The sequence below is a fragment of the Lemur catta genome, chromosome 1 (assembly GCF_020740605.2).
Source record: "Lemur catta isolate mLemCat1 chromosome 1, mLemCat1.pri, whole genome shotgun sequence".
Classification (NCBI taxonomy): Eukaryota; Metazoa; Chordata; class Mammalia; order Primates; family Lemuridae; genus Lemur; species Lemur catta.
In genome coordinates this window covers 115,812,155-115,837,233 of record NC_059128.1, presented here as the reverse complement: position 1 = coordinate 115,837,233, position 25,079 = coordinate 115,812,155, and the positions used below count along the sequence as shown (strand labels likewise).

Below are 25,079 nucleotides of genomic sequence, written 5' to 3'. Positions count from 1 at the left end.
GCTCATGGAAACCCATGACGGGCTACGCTGTGCAGGTGACCACATCCCTTTCAGAAACAGGAAGCAACTGAGGCCCAAAGTAATGAGAAAACTCAAGTCCCAGAATCCCACGTCCAAACTCAAGATAACATATTTTATGAACTATAACTATTAACCAGTGGTAAATAAAAATGACCATTCCTCCATCTTTATGGGGAATCATGATGGTTAGTGCCAAGAATGGACAAGTGTCTATATTGTGTCCACAATCCACATCCACACCTGAACAGTCCTGAAAGAGTGTTAAAGATGTGGAAGCAGAAGTGATCACAATGACATCTTCCCTCACTGACCTCCTAGCCCCCCATAGAGAAGATAAACATAAACATCAGCACATCATCACACATGTCACCGTTTGCGTTGCTTCGAAGCCCTTACTTCCATCTTATAAACCAAAGTACTGCCATTTTATTCACCACTTCTTTCCTCAAATATATAAACATCCTAGGAATACAAAAAGTTTATTTCATGTCTATTTCTGGACCCCTCTGTGCCTGGATAATTTGTGCTGAATTCCATTATGTTTACAGTCTATGGTTCTAGAGTCTGAAGGATGTTGATGAGTCACTAAGAAGACCATGAGCATGCTATCTGAGCGAAAAAAAGGCTTGATTCAAACAGTGATGCTCTCTCTGTCCCTTCCTTGGTTTGTATTATGACAATTTATGTAAACATACTCACCTAATTTACATATCATATAGTTGCTAAGGAGTATATAAATTTATACATTTTAATTGAGGTACTTTATAGATGACAGTGTCCATCATAGGAAATATTTCAGTGTTTAGATATTGAAAAAGGCAAAACCAGGTCCACAAGCCTGGGAGGTGACCTCCCATTCACCTCAAGGCCAAGTCTTATGCTGCTGAAGAGACATATGACAAACATGTCCAATATCAGACAACGACCCTCAGTGACCAAGATGGATCAAGACAAAAACAAGGGCATTCTGTAACCATGTCTATAAAAATGGTAAAAGAGAAATACACTCTAAACTGTAAATATGGCCAAAATTTTCCCTTTCTCTACTAACTCCTTCACTACGTCCAATATAGAGAAATGTCCTGCCTCCTTAAATAGAAATCAATTAGCAAAGACAAACCCTGTGAGATATTCTTTTAAATACCATCTTCCTGATACATCTCACAGTAAATGGTTTGTGGTCATATTTATTACCATAATTTATTACAATCTGTTTGACAACAGGTCCTGGTGGTCTTCGGCAACAAGTCACTACAACATGATTTAATGTTTGGTATTATGAGTAAATGAGAAATTATTATCATAAAAATTGTACCTAAATATGCATGAAAACTAAAATTTATGTGAGGAAAAAAAAGGCCTGAAATTGTAAGAACATGGTAATATTGACTCACAATATTGAACTAATAATTTAGCAAAATTATAAAGGTTATCTTACTCAATGATCTTGAGATATATATATGTAAAGTTTATCTGATGCATGATTGCAATGGAATATTTTAATATATCATCTCACTAAATAAAAAACTCATTTGATAGTGTGCAAGTTGTCTGAATACTGCTAATACTTCTAAAAAACATGTAGAGAACTTTTATTTGAGGAAGATATGCATACTGTTATTAATCACATATAATCAAATATAATTCAAAATAAACTAAGAGATGGCCAGGTGCAGTGGCTCACATGTGTAATCCCAGCACTCTGGGAGGCCGAGGCAAGAGGATCACTTGAGCTCAGGAGTTCAAGACCAGCCTGAGCAAGAGTGAGACCCCGTCTCTACTAAAAATAGAAAAATTAGCCAGGCATGATGGTGCACACCTGTAGTCCCAGCTACTCCCAGCTGAGGCAGGAGGATTGCTTGAGCCCAGGAGTTTGAGGCTGCAGTGAGCCTCAAACTGCACTCTACTCAGGATGACAGAGCAAGAGTCTAAAAAATAAATAAATAAAATAAAACAAAATAAAACAAAATAAAATAAAATAAAATAAAGAGATTACATTCAGCTTTGAGTTAACAGTAAAACACACACAATCTTATTCTCACATGAAAGGACTGGATGAAACTAGTCACTGCACAGTGCATTAGAGGAACAAGCTCCATAGAGCTGTTTTTTTCTTCCTTCCTTCCTTCTTCCCTCCCTCCTTCTGTCCTTTCTTTTTCTTCCTTCCTATCTCTTCCTTCCTTCCTCCCTTCCCTCCCTCCTTCCTTTCTTTCTTTTCCTTCTCCCCTCCCTCCCTTCCTTTCTTTCTTTCTTTTTGATGGCACCATTGTAGCTCTCATTCTGAATCAGTAACAGTCATTATCCATATGAACAAAGGTGTTTACATACAAATTGGACTCTATATTGAATATAATTAAGAGCCATGTCAGATCATCAAAATATTCCCAACCATGACAATCTGAATTGGTTACTTGGTGGACCCACTATAGCTTTCAAAAAAATCCAAATGGCAGTTGGATCTTTAATATGGACCTTGTAAAGACAACTCTGGAAACCTACACCTGAGAACATGGAGGTCAAGTAGTTGGTGGTGATTTAGAGGGCACTCTTGATTGGTATGACAAAGAATCAGGAAAATGAGCCACATGAAGGTGTCCACACAGCCCATATGAATCTGTCTGCCCATATCATGCCTCCAAAATCTGACTAATACCTTCTTCACTTCTGCCTTCCAACTTTCCTGGAAGTTAGGCTACTGGGGCAGTCTAATGTAGAATCACAACAGAAACAAATTCTGGAAAGTCTAGTTCCCAACGTTACCCACATTGACAACACAATCCATGAATGGCATCCCCCATTTTAGATTTTATTGTCCTATCACAGCTCGCTCCTTATCCCAAAATCAAGTATATAAATAACAGCCAGAATAAATTACAAAGAGTAAATGGTAACAGATGAAAATAATACTTTTCATGAGAATATAGTCTATGATAAGCTTTCGTACATACAAATAGGAGCCAGCTCTTTATTAGGAAGGAAAGTGGAATTAACTTCTTTGTGCCACGGGAAAAAAAATGGTTGTTCCCATAAAAATGGTATATAATAGGTAAGAAAATCATAAACTTGCTAAATGAGGCCAGTAGGTGTATGCCAACATTTATTAACAAAGACTTATTTTTTCAACAGCTCTCAATCACAGAACAATTAAACAACCATATAAAAATTCAGCGTACCTGAATATCAGAAATAACATTTAAATTCACACACGGATTACACACTTCAAAATGGAAAGACAAAAATTGTATTAACTGACCTAAAACAACACTTCCTATTAAACTCATGCACAATGCTTTAAGATTACTTACAGAATTATATCAACTCAATGTTTCTTTGTGAGAGTAAGAATTAAATATCCATAGTCCAGAACTATTTTAAGTATGAGCCACTAATGAACACCATCTATTACTTCTATATTTCTTTAAGGTTGTATAATTTCTGGAGCATTATAAATGAATTGGTGTGCATGAGGCTTTTCATATTATAAGATTTTGCTACATTAGGCGTTTTCAAATGACATTGAAAGTATTGTTAAAATTGAAAACCTTCCTGCATTTTTCACATTTAGAGGGTTTTGATCCAGTGTGTATTTTTACATATTGTTGTAAGCATGTGGGCCCACTAAAGACCTAGGGACGTTGCTTATATTCAAGAGCTTTTTCTCTTCTATGTGTTCTTTCATGGCTTCAAATTGAGCTAAAATGACTAAAGACTTTCCCACACTCCTTACATTTACAGGGGTTCTCTCCACTATGCAGTCTTATATGTGCTAGAAAGACTGTGTGATGATAAAACCTTTCCCACGTTCTTTACATAGGATTTCTCTCAAATATGGGTTCCTTTGAAAAGTATTTGGTTTTTCTCCATGATGAGTTCTTTCATGTACTTGAAAGGAACTAAAACTGAAGCTTTTACTACATTTCTTATATTTATAGTGTTTCTCTCTAGTGTGAGTTCTTTCACGTGTTGGATAGTAAGTGAAGCTAGTGAAGATTTTACCACATGTTGTACACTCAGGGTTTCTTTCCCAGCGTGAGCTCTTTATGTCTTTGAAGGTAACTGCAACAGTAGTATATTTTCCCATAGTCTTTATATTCATAGGTTTTCTCTCCAGTCGACTTCTTCCTTGTATTCAAAATTAAAAGGAGCTAAGAGATTTCCCACATTGTTTACATTTATATGGTTTCTCTCCTCCAGTAAGTGCTCGCATATATTCAAAAGCAGTGGTGATAACTGAAGGCTTTCCCACACTAATTACATTTAAATGGCTTCTTTCCAGTATGATTTTTTTCCATATATTAAAAAGGCACTGACACAATTTAATGCTTTCCCACATTGCTTACATTCAAAAAGTATTTTCTCTTTAGTGTGAGTACTTTCATGTATTTGCAATGAATTTGGAACATCAAATTTCCCACATATATTTATAAGGTCCACCTCCAGTGTGCCATCATATGTTTTTGAAAGCTTGCACGGCAAAAGTAGCCTTTTCCACATTCCTTACATTCATAGGGTTTCTGTCTAGTATGAGTTCTTTCATGCATTCGAAAGGAACTGGAAGATCTAAAGGCTTTACCACACTGTTTACATTCAAAGGGCTTCTCACCAGTGTGAATCATTTCATGTGTTCTGAAGGAATTTAGATAACTGAAGGCTTTCCCACACTCCTGACATTGATAGGGTTTCTCTCCAGTGTGAATTCTTTCATGTATTCGGATAGACGTGGATGAAACAAAAGCTTTACCACAATGTTTACATTCATAGGGTTTCTCTCCAGTGTGACTTCTTTCGTGTATTCGAAATGGACTCACAGAATGAAATGGTTTCCCACATACCTTACATTTATAAGGTCCCTCTCCAGTGTGCTTTATCATGTGTCTTCGAAAACTTGGGATACAACTGAAGGCTTCTCCACATTCCTTACATTCATAGGGTTTTTCTCCAGTGTGAGTCCTTTCATGTATTCGAAAGGTACTGATAGATCTAAAGGCTTTACCACACTGTTTGCATTCAAAAGGTTTCTCTCCAGTGTGAATCCTTTCATGTAATCGAAGAGAGGGGAGATAACTGAAGGCTTTCCCACACTGCTTACATGCATAAGGTTTCTCTCCAGTATGAGTTCTTTCATGTATTCGTAAAGATGGGGAAGAAACAAAAGCTTTATTACATTGCTTACATTTATAGGGTTTCTCTCCAGTGTGGGTTCTTTCATGTACTTGAAATGAACTCAGAGAATGAAAAGGTTTCCCACACACCTTACATTTATAAGGTCCATCTCCAGTATGCTTTACCATGTGTCTTCGAACACTTGTGACACAAGTGAAGGCTTTCCCACATTCCTTACATTCATAGGGTTTCTCTCCAGTGTGACTTCGTTCATGTGTTCGAAATCTACTGGGATAATCAAAGGCTTTCCCACACACTTTACATTTATATGGTATATATCCACTGTGAGTTATCATGTGTCTTCTAATTCTTTTGAGAGAAAAGAAAGTTTTCCCACATTCCTTACAATCATAGGGTTTCTCTCCATTGTGAATAATTTCAGGTGTTCGAAAGGAGTGGTGGGAGCTGAAGGCTTTGCAACATTGGTCACGCGTATGTGGCTTCTCTCCATATTTCTGATATTCATTTGGTTCATGTTCAGGGTGATCTCTGATGTGCCTATTAAGGGATGACTGACCCATGCCTACTTCTCCACACACACTGCTTTCACATGGTTTTACTCTAGGAGTTTTCTTGCTCAGATTATGATTTGGAATCTGGCTAAAAATTCCTCCACACTGACTACCTTCTTTACTTTGACACAGTCTCTCCACCGTATGACTTCTGTAAAGAATAAGAAGTACATTACTAAGTATTTATTTATTAATGGTTTACATTAATAGCTATTAGACTTACATTTTTAACATTATCATGGAAAGTGTAGCCTTGATGGCATGTCTGATTTGTTTGAACATGAATGGATTCAATGCTCTGCAAGAGGGCCCGACCACCGCTATTACACAGTGATATTTATATACAGAGTTTCACAATTCTGTTTCCAAGTAAAAATTTTTTGCAAACACTGAACATCTATTTACCTGTAAGCATTATGTTTTTGGAGAAAATTTTCCTATAGAAAATAAATTTGAAGCTAGACTTATCCATTTTGTTTGCCTGTTTTTAAAATTTCAGGACATGCTAAGATACCGTCAAATGAATTTTCTATGTGAGGGCAAATTACCTTAGATTTCTCCCTTGGTGTTTGTAGTGATCTTCAATGTTCTGGTCTTTCCATTTTTTTCCTAAAACACAAACCCAGAAAAATCATTATGAATTGTACAAAATTATATAAAAATTATTAGATTCTAAGTTCATGGCACATTGTGACTATGCTTGGCTTATTTCCCAAAGTATTCTCTCTCCATGTTTCCAATTATGGAGCAGTGTCAATACATAAGAAACAATGGCTCCCTAATTCACTAAGTGATGAACTGAAATCATCTTTACCTATAGAGGACAGGTTCCTGATGGTTTCCCGCATCACATCTCTGTAGAGATTCTTCTGGGAAGGCTCCAGCAAAGCCCACTCCTCCTGTGTGAAGCTCACGGCCACTTCCTCAAAGGCCACTGAGTCCTGAAACATCCCACATATGTGTAGAGAAGAATGGGTGAGACTGACAGCAATGCAGCTCTATAGTCAATTCATATAAAGTTCACATTATACTGTAGTCTCCAAACATTCATTCCATGACTTGGTCATCAGGCTCTTACTCTCTGTTCACATGCACTGCCTCCTACACAGCAACTATGACACTAGAATTAACCTCTGGGTGAAGCAATAGCAATATATGAACACACCTCTCATTGGTGGTTCCAGGGAGTAATATGTGCTTTCTGGGTCATACCCTGTCACATCCTGTCTTTACAGTGGACTTTGAAGCACCTGTCATAACAAAGTTGTACCATTTAATGTGCAGAAGAGAGTTTATATTAGCACTTCTAAGACTGTGTATCCTTAAAAACACCTCCTCAAGATGTTCATCCATTGCTGGTATCTAGGTATTGGAGAGGGCCTCCACCAACCCATATGATAAGAGTAGCTTTGGTGATCCTAAACTGTTTATGAAAAAATATGGTAATTTTTTTTTTTTTTTGAGACAGAGTCTCACTCTCTTGCCTGGGCTAGAGTGCCATGCCATCAGCCTAGCTCACAGCAACCTCAAACTCCTGGGCTCAAGCGATTCTCCTGCCTTAGCCTCCCGGGCAGCTAGGACTACAGGCATGCGCCACCATGCCCGGCTAATTTTTTTCTATTTTTGGTTGTCTGGCTAATTTCATTCTCTTTTTAGTAGAGACGGGGTCTCACTCTTGCTCAGGCTGGTCGCAAACTCCTGAGCTCAAGCAATCCTCCCGCCTCGGCCTCCCAGAGTGCTAGGATTACAGGCGTGAGCCACCACGCCCAGCCTAAATATGGTAATTTTTGATCTCCTGTTTTCCTTCTCAGAGTTTTGTAACCAGTTCTATAAGCAAAAAAATATTTTCTCGAGAATGTTTTTAGTTCCCTCATATTTCAAATGAGGAAACTAAAAACATTTTCAGTGTTCACATCATGGCTGGGGTTGGCAGCTCTAAGTGGCCTTGACAGCAACATTGATCTCAGCATTGGTAACTTAACAGCTACAGTCTCAATTAGGCAGAAAATAGACAAAGAACTCTTTAGCAAAATTTGCTCACCAGAACTTTATAACTTTCTGTTGTACTGATATATTCTCTTTTGAGTTCCTTTGGCAGGAACAGTGAAACCTCCTACAAAGCCTCACACCACCTGCTTGTCCGGAAAAGACAAGATAAGCAATGCTTCACCACAGACTGTGCCCGAAGACGCACTGAGCCTGCACACAAGGCTGAAAGAACAACCAATATTAACTCCTAGCTCATTATAATACTAAAATCTCTACCCTGGGAGGGACTTATCTGCCATTTTTTGATTATGAGATGTACGTACTACCATGATTTCTCACTGCACTTGCATGCCCTGCACTCTACCCCAAAGCACAATAATGCTTCACAGTCCTCATGCATTATTTATTTTGCCTGCAAAAAAACCCCCTAACCCTGTTGGTAGGAGAGGCAGATTTAAGACAGTTCATACCTCCCCCTTCCTATTGATACATCCACAGAAATAAATCCTTTCCTCTTAACAATCCTTGCTGTCTCAATAATTGGCTTTCTGTGTGGCTGGCAACATTGAACCCCCCTTTTAGGTTTGGTAACAGTTTGGGATTTTGTTACATGTACAACTCAGAGTGACTACATGATGAGCTCCTCCCAAAGCACTCTAGGTACCCAATCTCTAATGAGTTTCTCTGGTAAAAAATATTTCACATGTTATCAGAACTTGTTAGTTGAGAAATCAAGCCCATGTTTTGTGACTACAGTAACAGAGAATGTTTTCAAGCTGCATTTTCTGTCTCCCTGTAAGGTACCAAACCAAACTGTAATCCCACCTCCTGGGAACCCCTTACTCAAGGCTTCTTAGGTTTCTGTCACTCATAGTCTGCTCAGAATGAACCTATTTATTTTAGACAGGTTGGTTTTTTTCCCATTAACAAATCACAATGCATCAGCCAGGCGCAGTGGCTCATACATGTAATCCTAGCACTCTGGGAGGCCAAGGCAGGATCACTTGAGATAAGGCGTTTGAGACCAGGCTATGCAAGAACGAGACTCCATCTCTACTAAAAATAAAAAAATTAGCCGAGCTGGTAACGCACCTGTATTCCAGCTATTCAGGAGGCTGAGGCAGGAGGATTGCTCAAGCCCAGGAATTTGAGGTTACAGTTAGCTATAATTTTTAAGAGGGTAAGGGAGGGACTAGGGACCCCACAGACCACAGCCCCTCCCATGCACAACTCCCACACACTGAGTGGGGACTCTCCCCCAGTAAGGTTGAGCATCAAAGGACTGGCTCCCAGTCACACCTGATTGGATGATAAGCTCCACCCACCCCAGCCCCTTATTGTGATGCAGCTTCAGACTCTGCCCCCTGAGGCTTGAGAAGAACTAAGACACGTGACTGGAGGGAGCCAAACTTATTCTAGAACACAACGCTAGGCAAGGGCAGGCCTTCTTTCAGAACCCAATCCTTAACGTCCCCTCCAAACATCTCCCCTGAGCCTTCCTCCTCTGAGCAAAGAAGGGATAGTCCTCAGGGGGTCTGGACAACAGGAATCATCCTTGACTCTCTTCTCTCCTTCACTCCAGTGTAAGTTCTGCAAGTGCTACCACTTCTGGGTACCAATTTCTGCCCTACTTCAGAGCGCTACAACAAAAATATCATAAACTTGGTAGCTTAAACAACAAACATTTATTTCTCACAGGTCTGGACGCTAAGAAGTCCAAGATTCAGAGTCTGGTAAGAGCCTGTTTTCTGGTTCATAGACAGCTGTCTTGAAGTGTGATTACAAGGCAGGCAGCAAAAGCAAGCTTTCTGGGGACTGTACGAATCCAATCCCATTCTTGAGGCTCCACGCTCATAATCTAATCTAATCCTAAGTAACTCCCCGGGATGCCATTTCCTAATACTGTCACATTAGTGAATTAGATTAAAACAAATAAATCTGGGGCAGATATAAGCATTCAGTGTCTAACAGGTTTGTTTTTTTCTTGAGTTTTAAGAGTTCTCCAAATATTCTGCATACTAATCCCTTATAAGATATATGATTTGGAGATAATTTCTCTTAATCTATGTGTTGCCCTGTTACTCTGTTGATTCTGTCTTTTGATGCCAAAAGTTTTGAATTTCCCTGCAGTCCAATTTATTTATTTTGTCTTTTATTACTCATGCCTTTGGTGTCATATACAGGAAATCACTGCGAAATCCAGTGTCATAAAGCTTTTACTCTATGCTTTCATCTAAGAGTTTTATAGATTTAGGACTTACACTTAGGTCTTTGATCCACTTTGAGTTAATTTTTGCATATGGTGTTAGGTAAGGGTACAACTTCATTCTGTTGTATGCAGATGTCCATTTTTCCCAGCATCATTTTTTGAAAACACTGTCCTTCTCATGGAATGGTATTGGCACCTTGACAAAAATTATTTGATACTACACGCAAAGGTATATTTCTGTGATCTCTACCTTGTTCCATTGGTCTATATGTCTGTCTTTATGCCAGTATCAAACTTTTATTACTATAGCTTTGCAGTAAATTTTTAAATCAGGAAGTATGAGTCCACCAAATTTGTCCTTGTTTTATAAGACTATTTTGTCTATTCAGAGTCCCTTGAGATGCCGTATGAATTTTAAGATGAGTATTTCTATGTTTATTTCTGTAAAAAACATCAATGAGTTTTGGTAGGGACTGTGGTGAATCTGTACATTGTTTTGGATAGTATCTACATGTTAACCACACTAACTCTTCCATTCCTGATACACAGGATGTCTTCTTAAATTATTTTCATCAATAGTGTGTAATTTTAAATGTACAAGTCTTTTGCCTCCTTGATTAAACAAAATTCTGTTTTTTATTTTTGATACAACTGAAAATGGAATTGTTTTCCTAATTTCCATCTTGGATTGTTCAATGCCAGCATATAGATATGAAACTAATTTTTGCATGTTACTTTTGTATCCTGCTACTTTGCTGAAGTGTCCTACAAATACAAAAATTAGCCGGGTATTTTGGCATGTGCCTGTAGTCCCAGCTACTTGGGAGGCTCAGGCAGGAGGATGGCCTGAGCCCAGGAATTTGAGGTTGCAGTGAGCTATGAAGATGCCCCTGCACACTAGCTGGGGTGACAGAGCCAGACTCTGTCTCAAAAAAAAAAAAAAAAAAGAAAAGAAAAAAGAAAAAAAGAATGTCCACTCCTGTTACTTTTATTCAACATAGTATCGAATGTTCTAGCAAGGGCAATTGGGCTAGGTAAAAAAGGCATTCAGATTGAAAAGGAAGAAGGAAGATTATCTCTAGTTACAGATCATATGATACTGTATAGAGAAAATGCTAAGAAATCCAGTAACAAACCACTAGAACTATAAATCAGTTCATCAAGATTGAAGGCACAAAATTAAACTGCATAAATCAATTGTTTTTCCATACACTTGCAATGAAGTATTTCAAAACACAATTAAGAAAACAAGTACGTTTACAGTAGCACTCCAAAAGAATAAAATACATAGGAATAAATTTAACAAAAGAAGTCTAGAAATTTATACTCTTAAATAAAACTACAAACCATATTGAAAAGCTGAAAATCTAAATAGATGGAAAATCATCCCATCTTCATGGATCACAAGGCTTAATATTATTAAGATGGCGACACTTCCCAAGATAATCTGCACATTCAATGCAATCCTTATCAGAATTCCAGGTGACTAACTTGTTAAAATTGAAAAGTTGATTCTAAAATTCACTTGGGCTGGTCACGCCGGTGGCTCACACCTGTAATCCCAACACTTTGGGAGGCAGGAGGATCACTTGAGGCCAGGACTAGTGTGGGCAATATAGTGAGACCCTGTCTCTATTAAAAAAAATAAGAAAAATTATGCAGGTGTGGTGGCATGTGCCTGTAGTCCCAGCGACTCAGGAGGCTGATGGAGGAGGATCACTTGAGCCCAGGAGTTCAAGGCTACAGTGAGCTATGATGGCACCACTGCCCTCCAGCTTGTGTGACAGAGAGAGACTTTGTCTCAAAATAAATAAATAAATAAATAAAAATAAAATTCATATGGCGTTGCAATGGACTCAGAATATCAGAGGCACTCAGAATGCCAGCCCAATCTTAAAAAAGAACAAAGTAGAAAGACTCAGGCTTCACAATTCCAAAACTTACTACAAAGCAACAATAATCAAGACAGTGCAATAATGGCACAAGGACAGTCATTTAGATCAATAAAATACACTGACAGCCCAGGGGGAGTGAGCTCAGCAAACGGCATAGCAGGCTGCTCCAGATATCTGTCCCTCCACAGAAACAGTTAAACAACAGTCAGAAACAACTTTGTCAAAACTCCCAACAACCATCAAAGGTGTACAGCAACCATGGGAACTCTGTGTCAAGCAAAAGTCAAGTGAAAACTCATAGGAAAGCCTTGGGGACTTTTTACTTGTCCTAGCCCATCCCCTCCCCACCTCAGTACCAGTCTTGAGGACAGCAGCCCAGGTTCCCAGCGTGGGACCCTGGTCACAGGTTCCAGAGAGAGCAGGGCAGATCTCATTTGCAAATTATTCCCTTTGTGTGTCTGGATCTGTCTAGGGGCTGTCTTAAGGTCTGAAAAAATGCTCTCTTCTCTGTTTTGCTGGAATCCAATCAGAGTGAGAAACTGGCAGGAATTGCTTGAAAATATTGTAAAATAAATGAAAAGCATGCAGCCGGCTGGAACAACAGATGTTGGTTGAGGAGAAGCTGGAAAGAAAATTTCCTGCAGAAGGCAAGGTATTCAAAAGCATCTAAGAACACACCCAGGAAACTGAAAAAGCCCCATGCACGCCCCATGCTTGGGGGTGGGAGACATGCCCCAATTCCACCCCTGGGGATCCTTCTAGACCTTACTGTAATCTCTTTATCTAGATGTTTGTTTGTATCTTTTAAAATATTTTTCATAATAAACTGGTAAACATGTATCCCTGAATTTTGTTTGCCACTCCAATAAATTAATCCAGCCTAAAGATGGGGCCGTGGGTACCCCGACTTGAAGCCAGGTGGTCAGAGTTCTGGAGGCCCAGACTGACCAGTGCTGTTTGAAGTGGGCGGGGCAGTCTTGTGTGACTTAGCCCTCAACCTGTGGGATCTGTCGCTGTCTCCAGGTAGACAGCTTCAGAATTAAATTGGATTGGCAGACACCCAGCTGGTGTCACCTGCAGAACTTATTACTTGTTGGTGGGGAGAAACCCCCACACGTTTGGGCACAGAAGTCTCCTGTGTTGATTGTTGAGTGAGAGAATAAAAAAAAAAGTTTGAGTTTTTCCTCATACAATTGATGCCAGCTAAGGGATTTGCTAGAACGGCCCTGGGGCACGGAAACGGGGTTTGGGAAGAGAAAGGTTGAAAGAGTGGGGCATGAGGAACCTTTGATCCCTGGATTGTGGCCTCATCACCCATAGTATAAAACAGCAACTACGCTGCATTCGGTTACTAAAGGTTAAAATTTACCAATGAAATTTACAGATGGTGGTAGACCCAGCTCCCAAAGAGTTGGCTCATTGGATACACAAGGAAATACAAAATAATCAGAAGCACGCTAAACACACAATTCCTTGGTCTTTACTATCTGTAATAACTAAAATGAAAGTAAAAGAGAGCGTTGGCTCAGGGTTTGACCCTGAACCACACTCAGATGTTACTGTGTCTTATCCCAGGACACTGGTCTTTTCAAAGCCATCCACAACAGGAAAAATTAGGAGTTTCCGTAGTGTAGTGGTTATCATGTTCACCTCACAAAGGGGAATATTGTGTCAGGGCAACAAAAAGTACCTCTAAGACCTTGGGTCATCAAAAAAGCAGTTAATGTGGGAGAAAGGCAAAACCAAAAAACTATTGAAACTAGAGGGTATAGTCTGAAAAAAATGGTCTCATTTTGTGGGTTGGTATATCATCAGCTCTTTAAAGATCTTTACCAAAATAGGTTGTGAAAGTAACTAATTTTGGAGCAGTATCTTTGTTTTAGATACTACAGAGTGGGGGAAAAAACTTGTTTAGGTTGATATAGGACCCACAGCTCACTATTAAACAATCACAAATGTGCTGGTCACGGCAGGTCACACCTGAAATCCCAGCATTTTGGGCAGCGGAGGCAGGAGGATCGCTTCAGGCCAGGAGTTAGAGACCAGCCTGGGCATCACAGCAAGACCTCATCTCTATAAAAAATAAAAAATTAGCCAGGCATCGTGGCATGAGCCTGAGTCCCAGCTACTCAAGAGGCTCAGGCAGGAGGATCACTTGAGCCTAGGAGTTCAAGGTTACAGTAAGGCTATGAGTTACTGTGCCACTGTACTCCAATACAATGTAATTCCAAAGCCTACTGGCGAAATCTTAATGGGGTCTAAGCTTAAACTGAGATGATGCAGAAACACAAGTGTAGATGGAACTAAGATAAAGGTTTGGATGAAAAGTGGGACTTTTAAGCAAACTTTATATAAGACAGTCACATCTTGTTTACCTGAGTGCATTACCAGGATGGATATTATGTCTGACTGAGGATTGCTTCCCCTACCTAATATTGTAAAACATAAGGCATGCAAGTCTGCCCTCGCCCCAGTCTTAACTGGACATAATAAACAGAAACCACAGAGATGGTTAAATTAAAATACAGAATATCCACTGGACAGAAAGAGATTACCACTTTAATCAATGACACACTCAAGGCTACAGTGCTGGTACCAACAAATTCTCTGTTCAGTAGCCTTCTGTGGCTTGTAAAAGAAGCAGATGGCTCATGGAGATGAACAGTAGACTGTCGACACACAAATAAATAAAGTTATACAGCCCATACCCTCAACAGCCCTGCACACGGTCTCAACCACACAAAAAATACAATAGGTTAAAAGGAGACTGGTACTCAGTGATTGATCTTACAAATACTTCTTCTCTATCTCAATTTAAAAAACAAAAATAACAGCTGCAGTTAACTTTCACGTGGGAAGGATCCCAATTTACACTTACTATACTACCGCAGGTTATCTAAATTCAGCAGCTCACTGTCACAAATTTGTTCAGCGGAGTTTTGAACTTGACACAGATCCTGCGTGTAATAACTCACTCTATTGATGATGTTATGATACTGTCAAAAACTAAAGAACGGGGTAGGACTAATTTAAAAACAATGGTTTTTACATAAGGTGAATGTTGGAAAATATATATATATAAAAAAATAAAAACAATGGTGACTCACAAGACCAAGTGAGGCTGGTTAATGAATCCAACGAAGGCCCAAGAACTTGCCCAAATGGTAAAATTCTAAGAAATAACCCAGGTAGGACCCAATCGGAATAGTCCACAAATGACTAAAAATAAAACTACTTTCACTGCCCATCCCTAGGACCAAACAAAAAGCCCAGCTTTTGGTTGGTTTATTTAGATTCTAGAAAACACACATTCCACACTGGGAAATATTAATATTACTAACTCTTATCTTTAAGATTACCCAAAAGAAAGCCGTGTTTGAGTGGGGACCTAAATAAAAACCGACTATGTCTAAACTAAAAAAACAATGGCCAGGTATGACAGTATGCACCTATAATCTCAGCTACTCAGGAGGCTGGGGATTGGGTGGGGATGATTGCTTGAGTGCAGGAGTTCAAGACCAGCCTGGACAACATAGTGGTATCCTGTTTTAAAAAACAAAAACAAACAAACAAACAAACAAACAAACAAACAAAAAACAGAAGCCCTCTCCACGTTTGGGCCCCTCTGATCCCCGACTCAAATGATTTTAAAAGTGCCACTCAAAATCATTCCGACTGTAGCATTTGGTAAAAGCCAATGAGTGCCTCCTAGTGGCGACCATTGGGATTTTAGACCAAAAAATTTCCAAATGCTGCTGCCCGGGACACACCACTTGAGAGGCAATTACTAATTTGTTATTGGACATTAAGTGAAACTGCCTCAATGACTAAAGTACATAACATAATCATAAAACCTGAGATACCCACGTCTTGGGGTGATGTCAAAAAAACATCCTTAGTAAGAAAGACAATACCCAAAAAAGTTCTGTAATAAAATGGAAATGGCTTATATAAGCATACAATAACATTCCTAAAGGACTCATAGGGTAGATTATGCCTTTACCTCATCGGGACAACCAACCCTACCCTACAGGAATGGGTGTGGGCTGAAGGGGGGCACTGGCTAGACTAACGTCGCTGCCTGTAATCTGGACTAGCACAGTGGCTGAACCTATGTCCCTTCCAAAGGTGGAAAAGTCTGAGTAAAAACAAATGACAAATGGAGAGGAGAAAGAATAGCTCGGGGCAAGAAAATGAATAAGGGGGTTATGCAACAAGGAAAGTCCAACACTGAATTAATACTTTGAGAGAAGCTCAGAGCAAGAGAATGGCATTATCTTTTTAGCACAATTATACCAGTTGCCCAGAGGGGCAAAGTTATTATACATGTTTGCCAAAACTGCCCTTGCTCTTCTAACCTCCTGACAAGGTCAAATGGCGGCCTGCAAACTTGAGTGACATCTTTCTGGAAGACATTCTGGTCATAAGGCATGTTGATAAACTGAATCACATGTTAGTGACTAAATGGAACTCCAGTATTGTACCAATATCTTTTGACTCTTAATTTTCAAGATACATCTAACTATAAAGGATATCATTTGGGAAAAAATTTCTGAGGACTACAGACCATGTGGTATACGACTCCCAACAGACTGATCATTGTGTAGCTGTAAACCTTGATGACCAGAAAGGTCCCTGATTATAAGGGACAAAATATGTGCTATAGTGTGCTATGCACAAACACACATCATCTTTGTTTGCATGGATGAAAAGCTACTCAACGAAAATAGAGAAAGACAATGGGTCCCTGATGAGATTAAAGCAGTGGCCACCACTTGTGGTGTGAGAGCAGGGAAAAAACAGTTTGTGGTTTTTTCACTTAGATGATGGGCAGGTATTGATTATTCTGTAGATAACCATGTGTCCCCACTCTTTCTGTTGAAGTGTCTATCATTTCTGTCACTGCCTGGCAATACCTGCTCTGTCCCAGGTTCATGTACCTTAAATAGATGACCTTGTTTCAGAGTTTGCTATTTTCCTGTGGTCTGTCTCCTGACTCATGAGGCTCAAGGGGTATGTATATCTAACAACCTTCCAAAGTCATGGAACTTCTCCAGGGGCACTTGTAATTTATATCCATGGACCAGAACTGCCCCCACCCCTGGTATAGGGCAAGGTAAAACATATCCTACAGTGCAGTGCAGTTAGCTGGGATAGCAACTTTTCTGGAAATCACTCGTGGCTTCCCTGTAGAGGCGGAAGGTGGGCCCTGCTATATGATAACCAGTGGAAACCAGTCTCAGTACAGGCCTGTAAGATTGAGACACGGTGATTGGCTTTGTCCCCAGTTAAGTTAGAATCCAGTAATAACCAAGTCATGGCTAACTGCAATGACACCTGTCCTTAATAATACCTGGTATATGGGCAAGGGTAGATTCTGTTGAGAGGAAAAAATAATTCTTACTGTTCTGACACTGAATTACACTATGATCATAATACAATACAGTGTAATATTGGTGTTGTTGGTAAGATTCAACTCACTCATGATAAGTCTTATGATAATATTGATTTTGATGATCAAATGGATTAAAAAACCAAGTTAAAGCCTCCTCAGGATCCAACACCTAAGGAAGATGATTGGCCTGAGGAGGAATCGGACATAACTAACCATCAACTGATTTCTGTGCAAAATAGATCTGCACAAGTTTATCACAAGGTACAAATAGCAATAGAGCAAGGGGAAGAAAGAATAACAAAACTAGTAAAAATATATATTAATATATAAAAATGTTTGCAGGCCTGGTACAGTGGCTCACGCCTGTAATCCCAGCCCCTTGGGAGGCCGAGGCGGAAAGATCACTTCAGGCCAGGAGTTTGAGACCAGCCTGGGCAACATGGTGAGATCCCATCTCTACCAAAAAAAAAAAAAAATTAGCTAGGCATGATGGCTTGTGCCTGTAGTCCCAGCTACTTGGGAAGCTGAGGCAAGAGAACTGCTTGAGCCCAGGAGTTCAAGACTGCAGTGAGCTATGATCACACTACTGCACTCCAGTCTGGGTGACAGAACGAGATCCTATCTCTTAAAAAAAAAGGAAGAAAAAAAAGTCTGTAATGACTTCATAAGACAAATTAGTCACTTCTTTAAATCTATCCCTACCCCATACTGGCTTCCCCAAATGTTACATATATTTGGTTTGGTACTATAGGCTTATTTGTTCTACAAATGCTACAACAAATGTAAATGCTCTGACAGATACGATTGTTTTACTTTAAGTAATCTCTGTTCAAAAAATGGGGTGACCTGTAATATGATACATATATATGTATACACATACACACACACACACACACACATTTTTGTTTGTTTTTTCTCTCCATAGTTCCTGGGTCAAAACTCCTATAACCCTTATTATGTCCTAAGTGACTAAAACAATAAGTCTACCTTTTAAAAAAGTATTTGGTCTTTCGTCCTTGGTTCCTGAAACAGCTTCAGAACAGCTTTAGAGAAATAAAAGTGAAAGACAGTCTTCTGTTACAATGGTGGAGTGCTTAGGGCCTCGGAAACCAGAATCTCTTCTCTCTCTGACCTTCTGCTGACCTCGTTCTCCAGAACATTTTTCTCCCCAAGGCAGGCCATAGAAACTAGAAATATACTCTAGTCTTCCCCTGCCTTTCTTTTTTGGAACTGGCCGTAAGAAATTCTCTAGACCTTTGAGAAATGACTGCTTGTTGTTTGAGGCACCCGGTCTGTGGTTCTTTGTCACAGCAGCCAAAAGTGGCTAAGATAGGGAGGCTTGTTCTCTAACACATATTAAGGATTTGAAACCTATAGTAGTCAGGACATTATGATATTAGCAGAGAGATGGACAGACAGACCAAAGGAACATGGCAAAATGTGAAACAAGAATATGTCGGCCGGGCGGGGTGGCTCACGCCTGTAATCCTAGCACTCTGGGAGGCCGAGGCGGGTGGATCGCTCGAGGTCAGGAGTTCAAGACCAGCCTGAGCGAGACTCCGTCTCTACTAAAAATAGAAAGATTTGGACAGCTAAAAATATATATAGAAAAAATTAGCCGGGCATGGTGGCACATGCCTGTAGTCCCAGCTACTCGGGAGGCTGAGGCAGTAGGATCGCTTAAGCCCAGGAGTTTGAGGTTGCTGTGAGCTAGGCTGATGCCACGGCACACACTCTGTCTCAAAAAAAAAAAAAAAGAATATGTATAAGGTACATGAACCTGTGACAGAGCAGGTATTGCCAGGCGGTGACAGTAATGACAGACACTTGAACACTAGGGGCAGGGACACATGGTTATCTACAGGAGAATCATCTAAGTGGAAAAAAACCCACAAGCTGTTTTTCCCCTGCTCTTACCCCACAACAATCAACATAAAAGGCTTCTGTGACCAGATGTGTGGGAGTTTCTCCCCACCACCAAGTGAGTAATCAACTCTGCAGCCAATGTCAGCTGCGTGTGTGCCAATGCAATTCACTTCTGAAGCTGTCTACTAGGAGATGGCAGCAGATCCCACAAGACTGTCCCCCACGTTGGCCAACAGCGGCAAGTCTGGGCCTTTGGAACTTCTGACCGACCTGTTTCAAGTCGGGGTTCCTACAACCCCCTCTTTCAGCTCATTTAATTTGCTAAAGTGGCTCACAAAAGTTAGGGAAACAGGCCGGGCACGGTGGCTCACGCCTGTAATCCTAGCACTCTGGGAGGCCGAGGCGGGCGGATCGTTTGAGCTCAGGAGCTCGAGACCAGCCTGAGCAAGAGCGAGACCCCATCTCTACTAAACATAGAAAGAAATTATATGGACAGCTAAAAATATATATAGAAAAATTAGCCAGGCATGGTGGTACATGCCTATAGTCCCAGCTACTCGGGAGGCTGAGGCAGGAGGATCGCGTGAGCCCAGGACTTTGAGGTTGCTGTGAGCTAGGCTGACGCCACGGCACTCTAGCCCGGGCAACAGAGTGAGACTCTGTCTCAAAAAAAAAAAAAAAAAGTTAGGGAAACATTTACTTACATTTACCAGTTTATTATAAAAGATTTCTAAAGCATACAAACAAACAGCTAGAAGAAGAGATATACAGGGAGAGGTCTAGAGGAGTCCTAAGAGCAGGAGCTTCCTTTCCCGTGGAGCTGGGGTGCACCATCCTCCTGGCATGTGGCTGGGTTCTTGGTCACCTTCCTGTGAGCCTCTGAGAATTCCGCTGTCCGGAAGTGCTCTGTACCTCATCCTCTTGGGCCTTTTATGGAGACGTCATTGGACAGGCATGATTAAAGCGTGCGAAACCGTGTGGAAATACGATTGGACAGAAAGGGCAAGATCTAATACTAACAGACCAAGTGGGAAAACCCTACAAGGCCTGTTTGTTCAGATCATCCTTGGCCTCTGTGTACAACATTCCCTCTACTTAGGTATGGGGCAGGACCCCTTCTGAAATGGGGGTCTTATAACCTGCAATCAGACAAGATAGGTCAGAGAATTTCTTTATGGCCAACTCCAAGACAGAAAGGTGGGGGAAGATTAGGGTATATTTTATATATGTAATATACAATAATGAATTACTTGTAGACCTCCCTATTGTCCTGAATTCTTATAATTTTATGTTCCTTGGACACCCATTCTGAATATCCATTTAACTCTCTCATACCAGAAACAAGGCTCAGTCACCCCTGACACAGCTTCCAGGTTTCTCTACTTCCCAGTTCTCCAATGGGGTCAAACCAGACACCTGCCTTACACAACCATCTTGTCACCACCCCCCTATAGGACAGCTAGATACCACCTCCTTGACTTGCCCCACTGACCCCCATAACTCACACGCACAGATATGCAGTGGTGACCACCTCGTAGTCCCTGTGTGACTCCAGGCACCTCCTGCCTGCTTGCTCTGAACATGCCAATTGGAACTGCCTGAGGGAAACCAGCTTAGGTAATGCCTGGACCTCAAGAAACGCTTGGGCCCACGGGTCACTCTCTCTCCCTTGGGGTATGTGTGTCATGGACAGCTCCCCTTTCTGTTGGTCTACAAGGCATGCTGCTCTCTTCTCTCTGGGATCTCTTACTTGGTTTCTGTATTTCATGTTTTATTGAGTTGCCTCCACTGAGTGTCACCTGACAGAGACACCCAAACTTAACTTCTATTGTGGTCAGAACTTTCTTGGTAGGAATATTGTGGTGGTGGCTGTCTTGGCTGGAATAAACTGGACAACAGTCACATAAAAGCTATGGGGCCCCTGCCAGTATAGACAAGTGTCCTGTGAGAAGGACACCTGGCCATGGGTCTGACATTTAGGCATTAGGCCCTGTGCAAGGATAAAGAAGTATCCCTTGAAAGGAACATTGTAACCATACGCAACCAAACTCTTAGAGGCCCACCAGGACAGGGGCAGAGTTCTTAGCCAGTCTCCAGAGAGAGATCTCAGGATGAAATTAGAAAAACAGGCCAGGCACAGTGGCTCATTCCTGTAATCCTAGCACTTTGGGAGGCCAAGGTAGGAGGATCACTTGAGGCCAGGAGCTTGAGAACAGCCTGGGCAACATAGTGAAACTCCATCTCTACAAAAAATAGAAAATTAGGCAGGTGTGGTGGCACACACCTGTAGTCCCAGCTACTCGGGAGGCTGAAGCAGGAGGATTGCTTGAGCCCAGGAATTTGAGCTATGATGATGACACTGCACTCTAGCTAGGGCAACAGAGACACTGTCCTAAAAAAAAGAAAAGAAAAATATACAACACAGGTAAAAATTAGCTGGGCATGGTTTCCTGTGCCTATAGTCCCAGCTATTTGGGAGGCTGAGGCAGGAGGATTGTGTGAGCCCAGGAGTTCGAGGTTGTAGTGAGCCATGATCATGTCACTGCACTCTAGCCCATGCAACAGAACGAGTGACATACACCAACAAAAAGAAATCACACTGTCAGCAACATAAAAAAATAAACTTGAAACAACTCAAATCAAGCAGTGGAATAAATGACTGTGCTAGGTGACCCACAGCCTTAGCAGCATGTGTGCAACAGACAGGCAAAGAAACCACCAAAAAAAAAAAAAAAAATCCTTTTCTGCATTTACTATTCATAGTATAGTAATGGTAATATTAACTTACTAAAAATTAAAAAGAGGCAAAACTGTGCTTCTGGATGAATATTTTGCTTAAGTTTCTCTCCTTCCTCCAGTATCCTGAACTCTGACCCACTCTCAGCCTCAGCCAGCAGGTAACCGCTCCTGAATGAGCCCTCCGAAGAACAGGCTGACCTCAGGGTAAAACAGTCTCTGATTTAGGATCTGACATTGTACCCTCCATCCTGCCCTCTCCCTTTCACCTTCTCTCTCATCTTGTTTGTTCTTCCCTTTAAAAGAAAAGCACTGTTCTCCCTAAACTTTGAGATGCTTGCAGATCTTATACTTGATGCTTTCCCTCTTTTGCAGTACTCCTTTAGAACAGACACTTCTTACCTAAATCCAGATTTATTTTACTTGAGAATGTCTAGCAATAGCCCCACAACAATAAACTAATATAACCTCAGACACAGCATCACCCAACCACATCTGCCTGTGGATCTCCAGCTTCCCAGAGCTCTCAGCTTCTCAGTACAAAGGGCTCCTCCCAAGGTCCCTGTGAGCACCTGGGACACCTGCAGGGGAGGCTCCCCAGGAAAAGTCATCTGGGCCTGCAAATGACCTCCCTTTGCAGGCTCAAGATTGGCCTTAGCTTGGAGTCACTGGCCTCAGGCCTCTGATCCCCAGTCAAGGGGACTCACTTCCCCTTTCATACCTTACATGGATATTTAAAGAAAATACCCATGTTTGATGAATAAAGCAAAATCACTCAAACTCAGCGTTTATATTTGTAGGAGGGAAGGAAACTGTAATGTACTTTTATAGCTCAACAGGAAAAGTATGAGTATCTATCCCTTTCAGATGACAAAGATGTCATTTAATTACTATTTTCATGATAATAAATTGCTTAGTAAACAAATAGTAATAGTAGAGTACTTCTAGGTGTTGCTAATGCCATAAAATTTAGTATTAATCTACCAAGTCTAGATAGCAGGAAACAAAACAGTTATCAAATTCTCCACCTTGTAAAAAAAAAAAAGAGAAAGAGGCTGATGTTTTGGTGAATCTTTGTAATTTAGCAATTTCTCTACCACAGTTTTTTGTCAAAATGTATTTAAAATGCCCCACTGTGTAGCCAAAGTGCATTTTGTTTTTCAGGTCCTGCACTACCTCAGTGGGGTAGGTTTTTCTCATCCTTTGGGATAGTTTTTCTCCCTTCACAAGGCTGAGAAAATACAAAGGACAGATTTCTGGTTTTTTCTCCTGTTGACCTAAAAGATGGAGGCTGAAGCACAAAATATGACCCAAAGTGCCCCAAAAAGGGGGATGGCGAGTGGGCCCATACAAAGTTGTTAGGAATTATCATTAGTTTCACAGAAATAACATTGGACTGTTAAGCTATAGGGTGTGGGTTGTGACAATAGCGAGCAGTGTGAAGAGATGACTACATAACTCAAACAGGTTCGGGGAGTAGAACAAGATTGCTGTCTTATTTTAATGTCTCTCTGGGCCAAATCATTTAATAGGACTTTCATTCCTCTAATAAAAGTTCTCTTCTTTTCTCATCCCTCAATAATAGTAACACAATTGGCCACCAAAGTGTTCCCAAAGAATGGAAACTAGGGTTGGGGAAGAAAAGCTGAGTGTCCCCAGAGCGTGGCCATTTAGATGAAGGGTAAACAGATTTCCCCTAGCCCCAGGGCACACAGCTGCAAACCCTGACAGGCTCCTCCCCACCACTTCAGGCTGTCCTCTGGGAGAACTGACCCAGGGGCTGACATTCACTAGACTTGCCAAGAGATCTAGAAGCTACCAGCACCCTGAGTAAGCCTCACGCAGTTCTGATACCCAGGAAGGAGAAAAAGATAGGAGAGTCCACTGAAGACACATCACCCTGTAAAGTTTCCAAAGGGAACCTCAACTGAAAGACATTCTGATAAAGTAATCTGTGCCTAGGAAAGCTAAAAGGAGGCTAGAGACACAAAGGATTTTTTACAGCGCAGTGTCAGGCGGCTATTTTCTGCTTTCCTCTCAAGTGAAAAAGCCACACAGAGAAAACAAGTCTTTATAAAAAGAGTCATCCGTTGCTTTGTGGAAAAATGATAAACAATTAAAATACGATGTCTGTTTGGAATGTAGAACGAAGGAGAAGAATTGGAGGCGAGAGGTTGACGTTTGGGAGTGCCAGGAAAGAATCAGAAATTTCGGGATTTACTGCCAGCCCCTAGAGAGAGCCAGGATGGGGGACAGGGTCGTGGATTTAAGACCCTGCTTCCTGTATATTTGGAAAACTCAGGGAGACGGGGGTCTGCCGGAGGAAAAGGAGATACTGGGGAACCCTACGGATCACATCTTCCACCATAAAGGAACCCCAGAGACCGAGTCGCGACTTTCTTCTGATGAGCCTCTCGTCGCCTCCGCACAATCTGGGAAAGGTGCGGAGCTTCGGGCGCGGAGCTGCACAGTGAGGCCTTCGGAGCCGGGGCCGAGGTCGCCGCGCGCAGGGACGAGACAGGACGCCTGGGGACCCAGCTGACCGCGCAGCCCCACCCTGCGGGCCGGCGGGGGGGCCGAGGGCCGAGCAGCGCCAGGCGACTCGGGTCCGCAGACTCCGCAGCTGATCGCAGGGAGGCCCGGGTCCCGCGGCCACAGTCCGGGTCCCGCGGCTCCAACCGGCCCCTCCTCCCCGGATCGGGACGCCCGGCCCCGCACACTCACCATTTCCCGGCTCCCGGGGTGTCTCGGCGTCCTTCCTACGGATCCCGCGGCCAGTGCAGGGAACAGCGCCACACAGGTTGCAGCGGAGACACTTGCGGCCTCCGGGAGCAGCAAAGCCAAACCGAGAACTGCGTACGCGAGAAATGAAAATCCCGCGAGAAGATTGAACGTCTGCAGTCAGGGCCTGGGTTGCGCAACTGATTGGACAGTGAGCAGGGCCTCGCCCCGGCGCCCCAATTGGATAGCACCGCCCCCTGCGCCTTAAATGACAGGAGAAGTGGTAAGAGTGAGACTAGTTGCAGAATGGAGTGGGAAGGGGAGTTTGCCTTCTTCTGCCCAGCCAATGGATTTGGCCCGCCGGAGGGAGGTGAGGGGGCGCAGGAATATTTGCATTTCAGCAGAACTTCCTTGGGCCTTAACCAAAGCAGATACTTCCTGTACTCAATGGGTTATTTCCTCCTTCTTAACAAGTGTGCGCAGGGAATTCCAGGTTCAGTATGCAAAGGAGCTATCGCCTTTCCTTAGACCAGAAGGGGAGCTCAGACCAGACTGGAACAGAAGGGAGGACA

The 25,079-nt window shown here is 41.7% G+C and overlaps 1 protein-coding gene across 1 annotated transcript; it reads right to left on the bottom strand.

The window, feature by feature from the left end:
* Positions 1–2,806: 2,806 nt before the first annotated feature.
* On the bottom strand, positions 2,807–24,643 carry LOC123637031 (zinc finger protein 136). The gene is made up of 4 exons (XM_045549829.1): positions 24,511–24,643; positions 6,511–6,637; positions 6,245–6,305; positions 2,807–5,847 (listed from the first exon to the last, which is right to left on the bottom strand). The coding sequence occupies exons 1-4, from the start codon at positions 24,511–24,513 to the stop codon at positions 4,443–4,445; spliced, it is 1,596 nt and encodes a 531-aa protein (XP_045405785.1). The 5' UTR covers positions 24,514–24,643; the 3' UTR covers positions 2,807–4,442.
* Between the last annotated feature and the right edge of the window lie 436 nt (positions 24,644–25,079).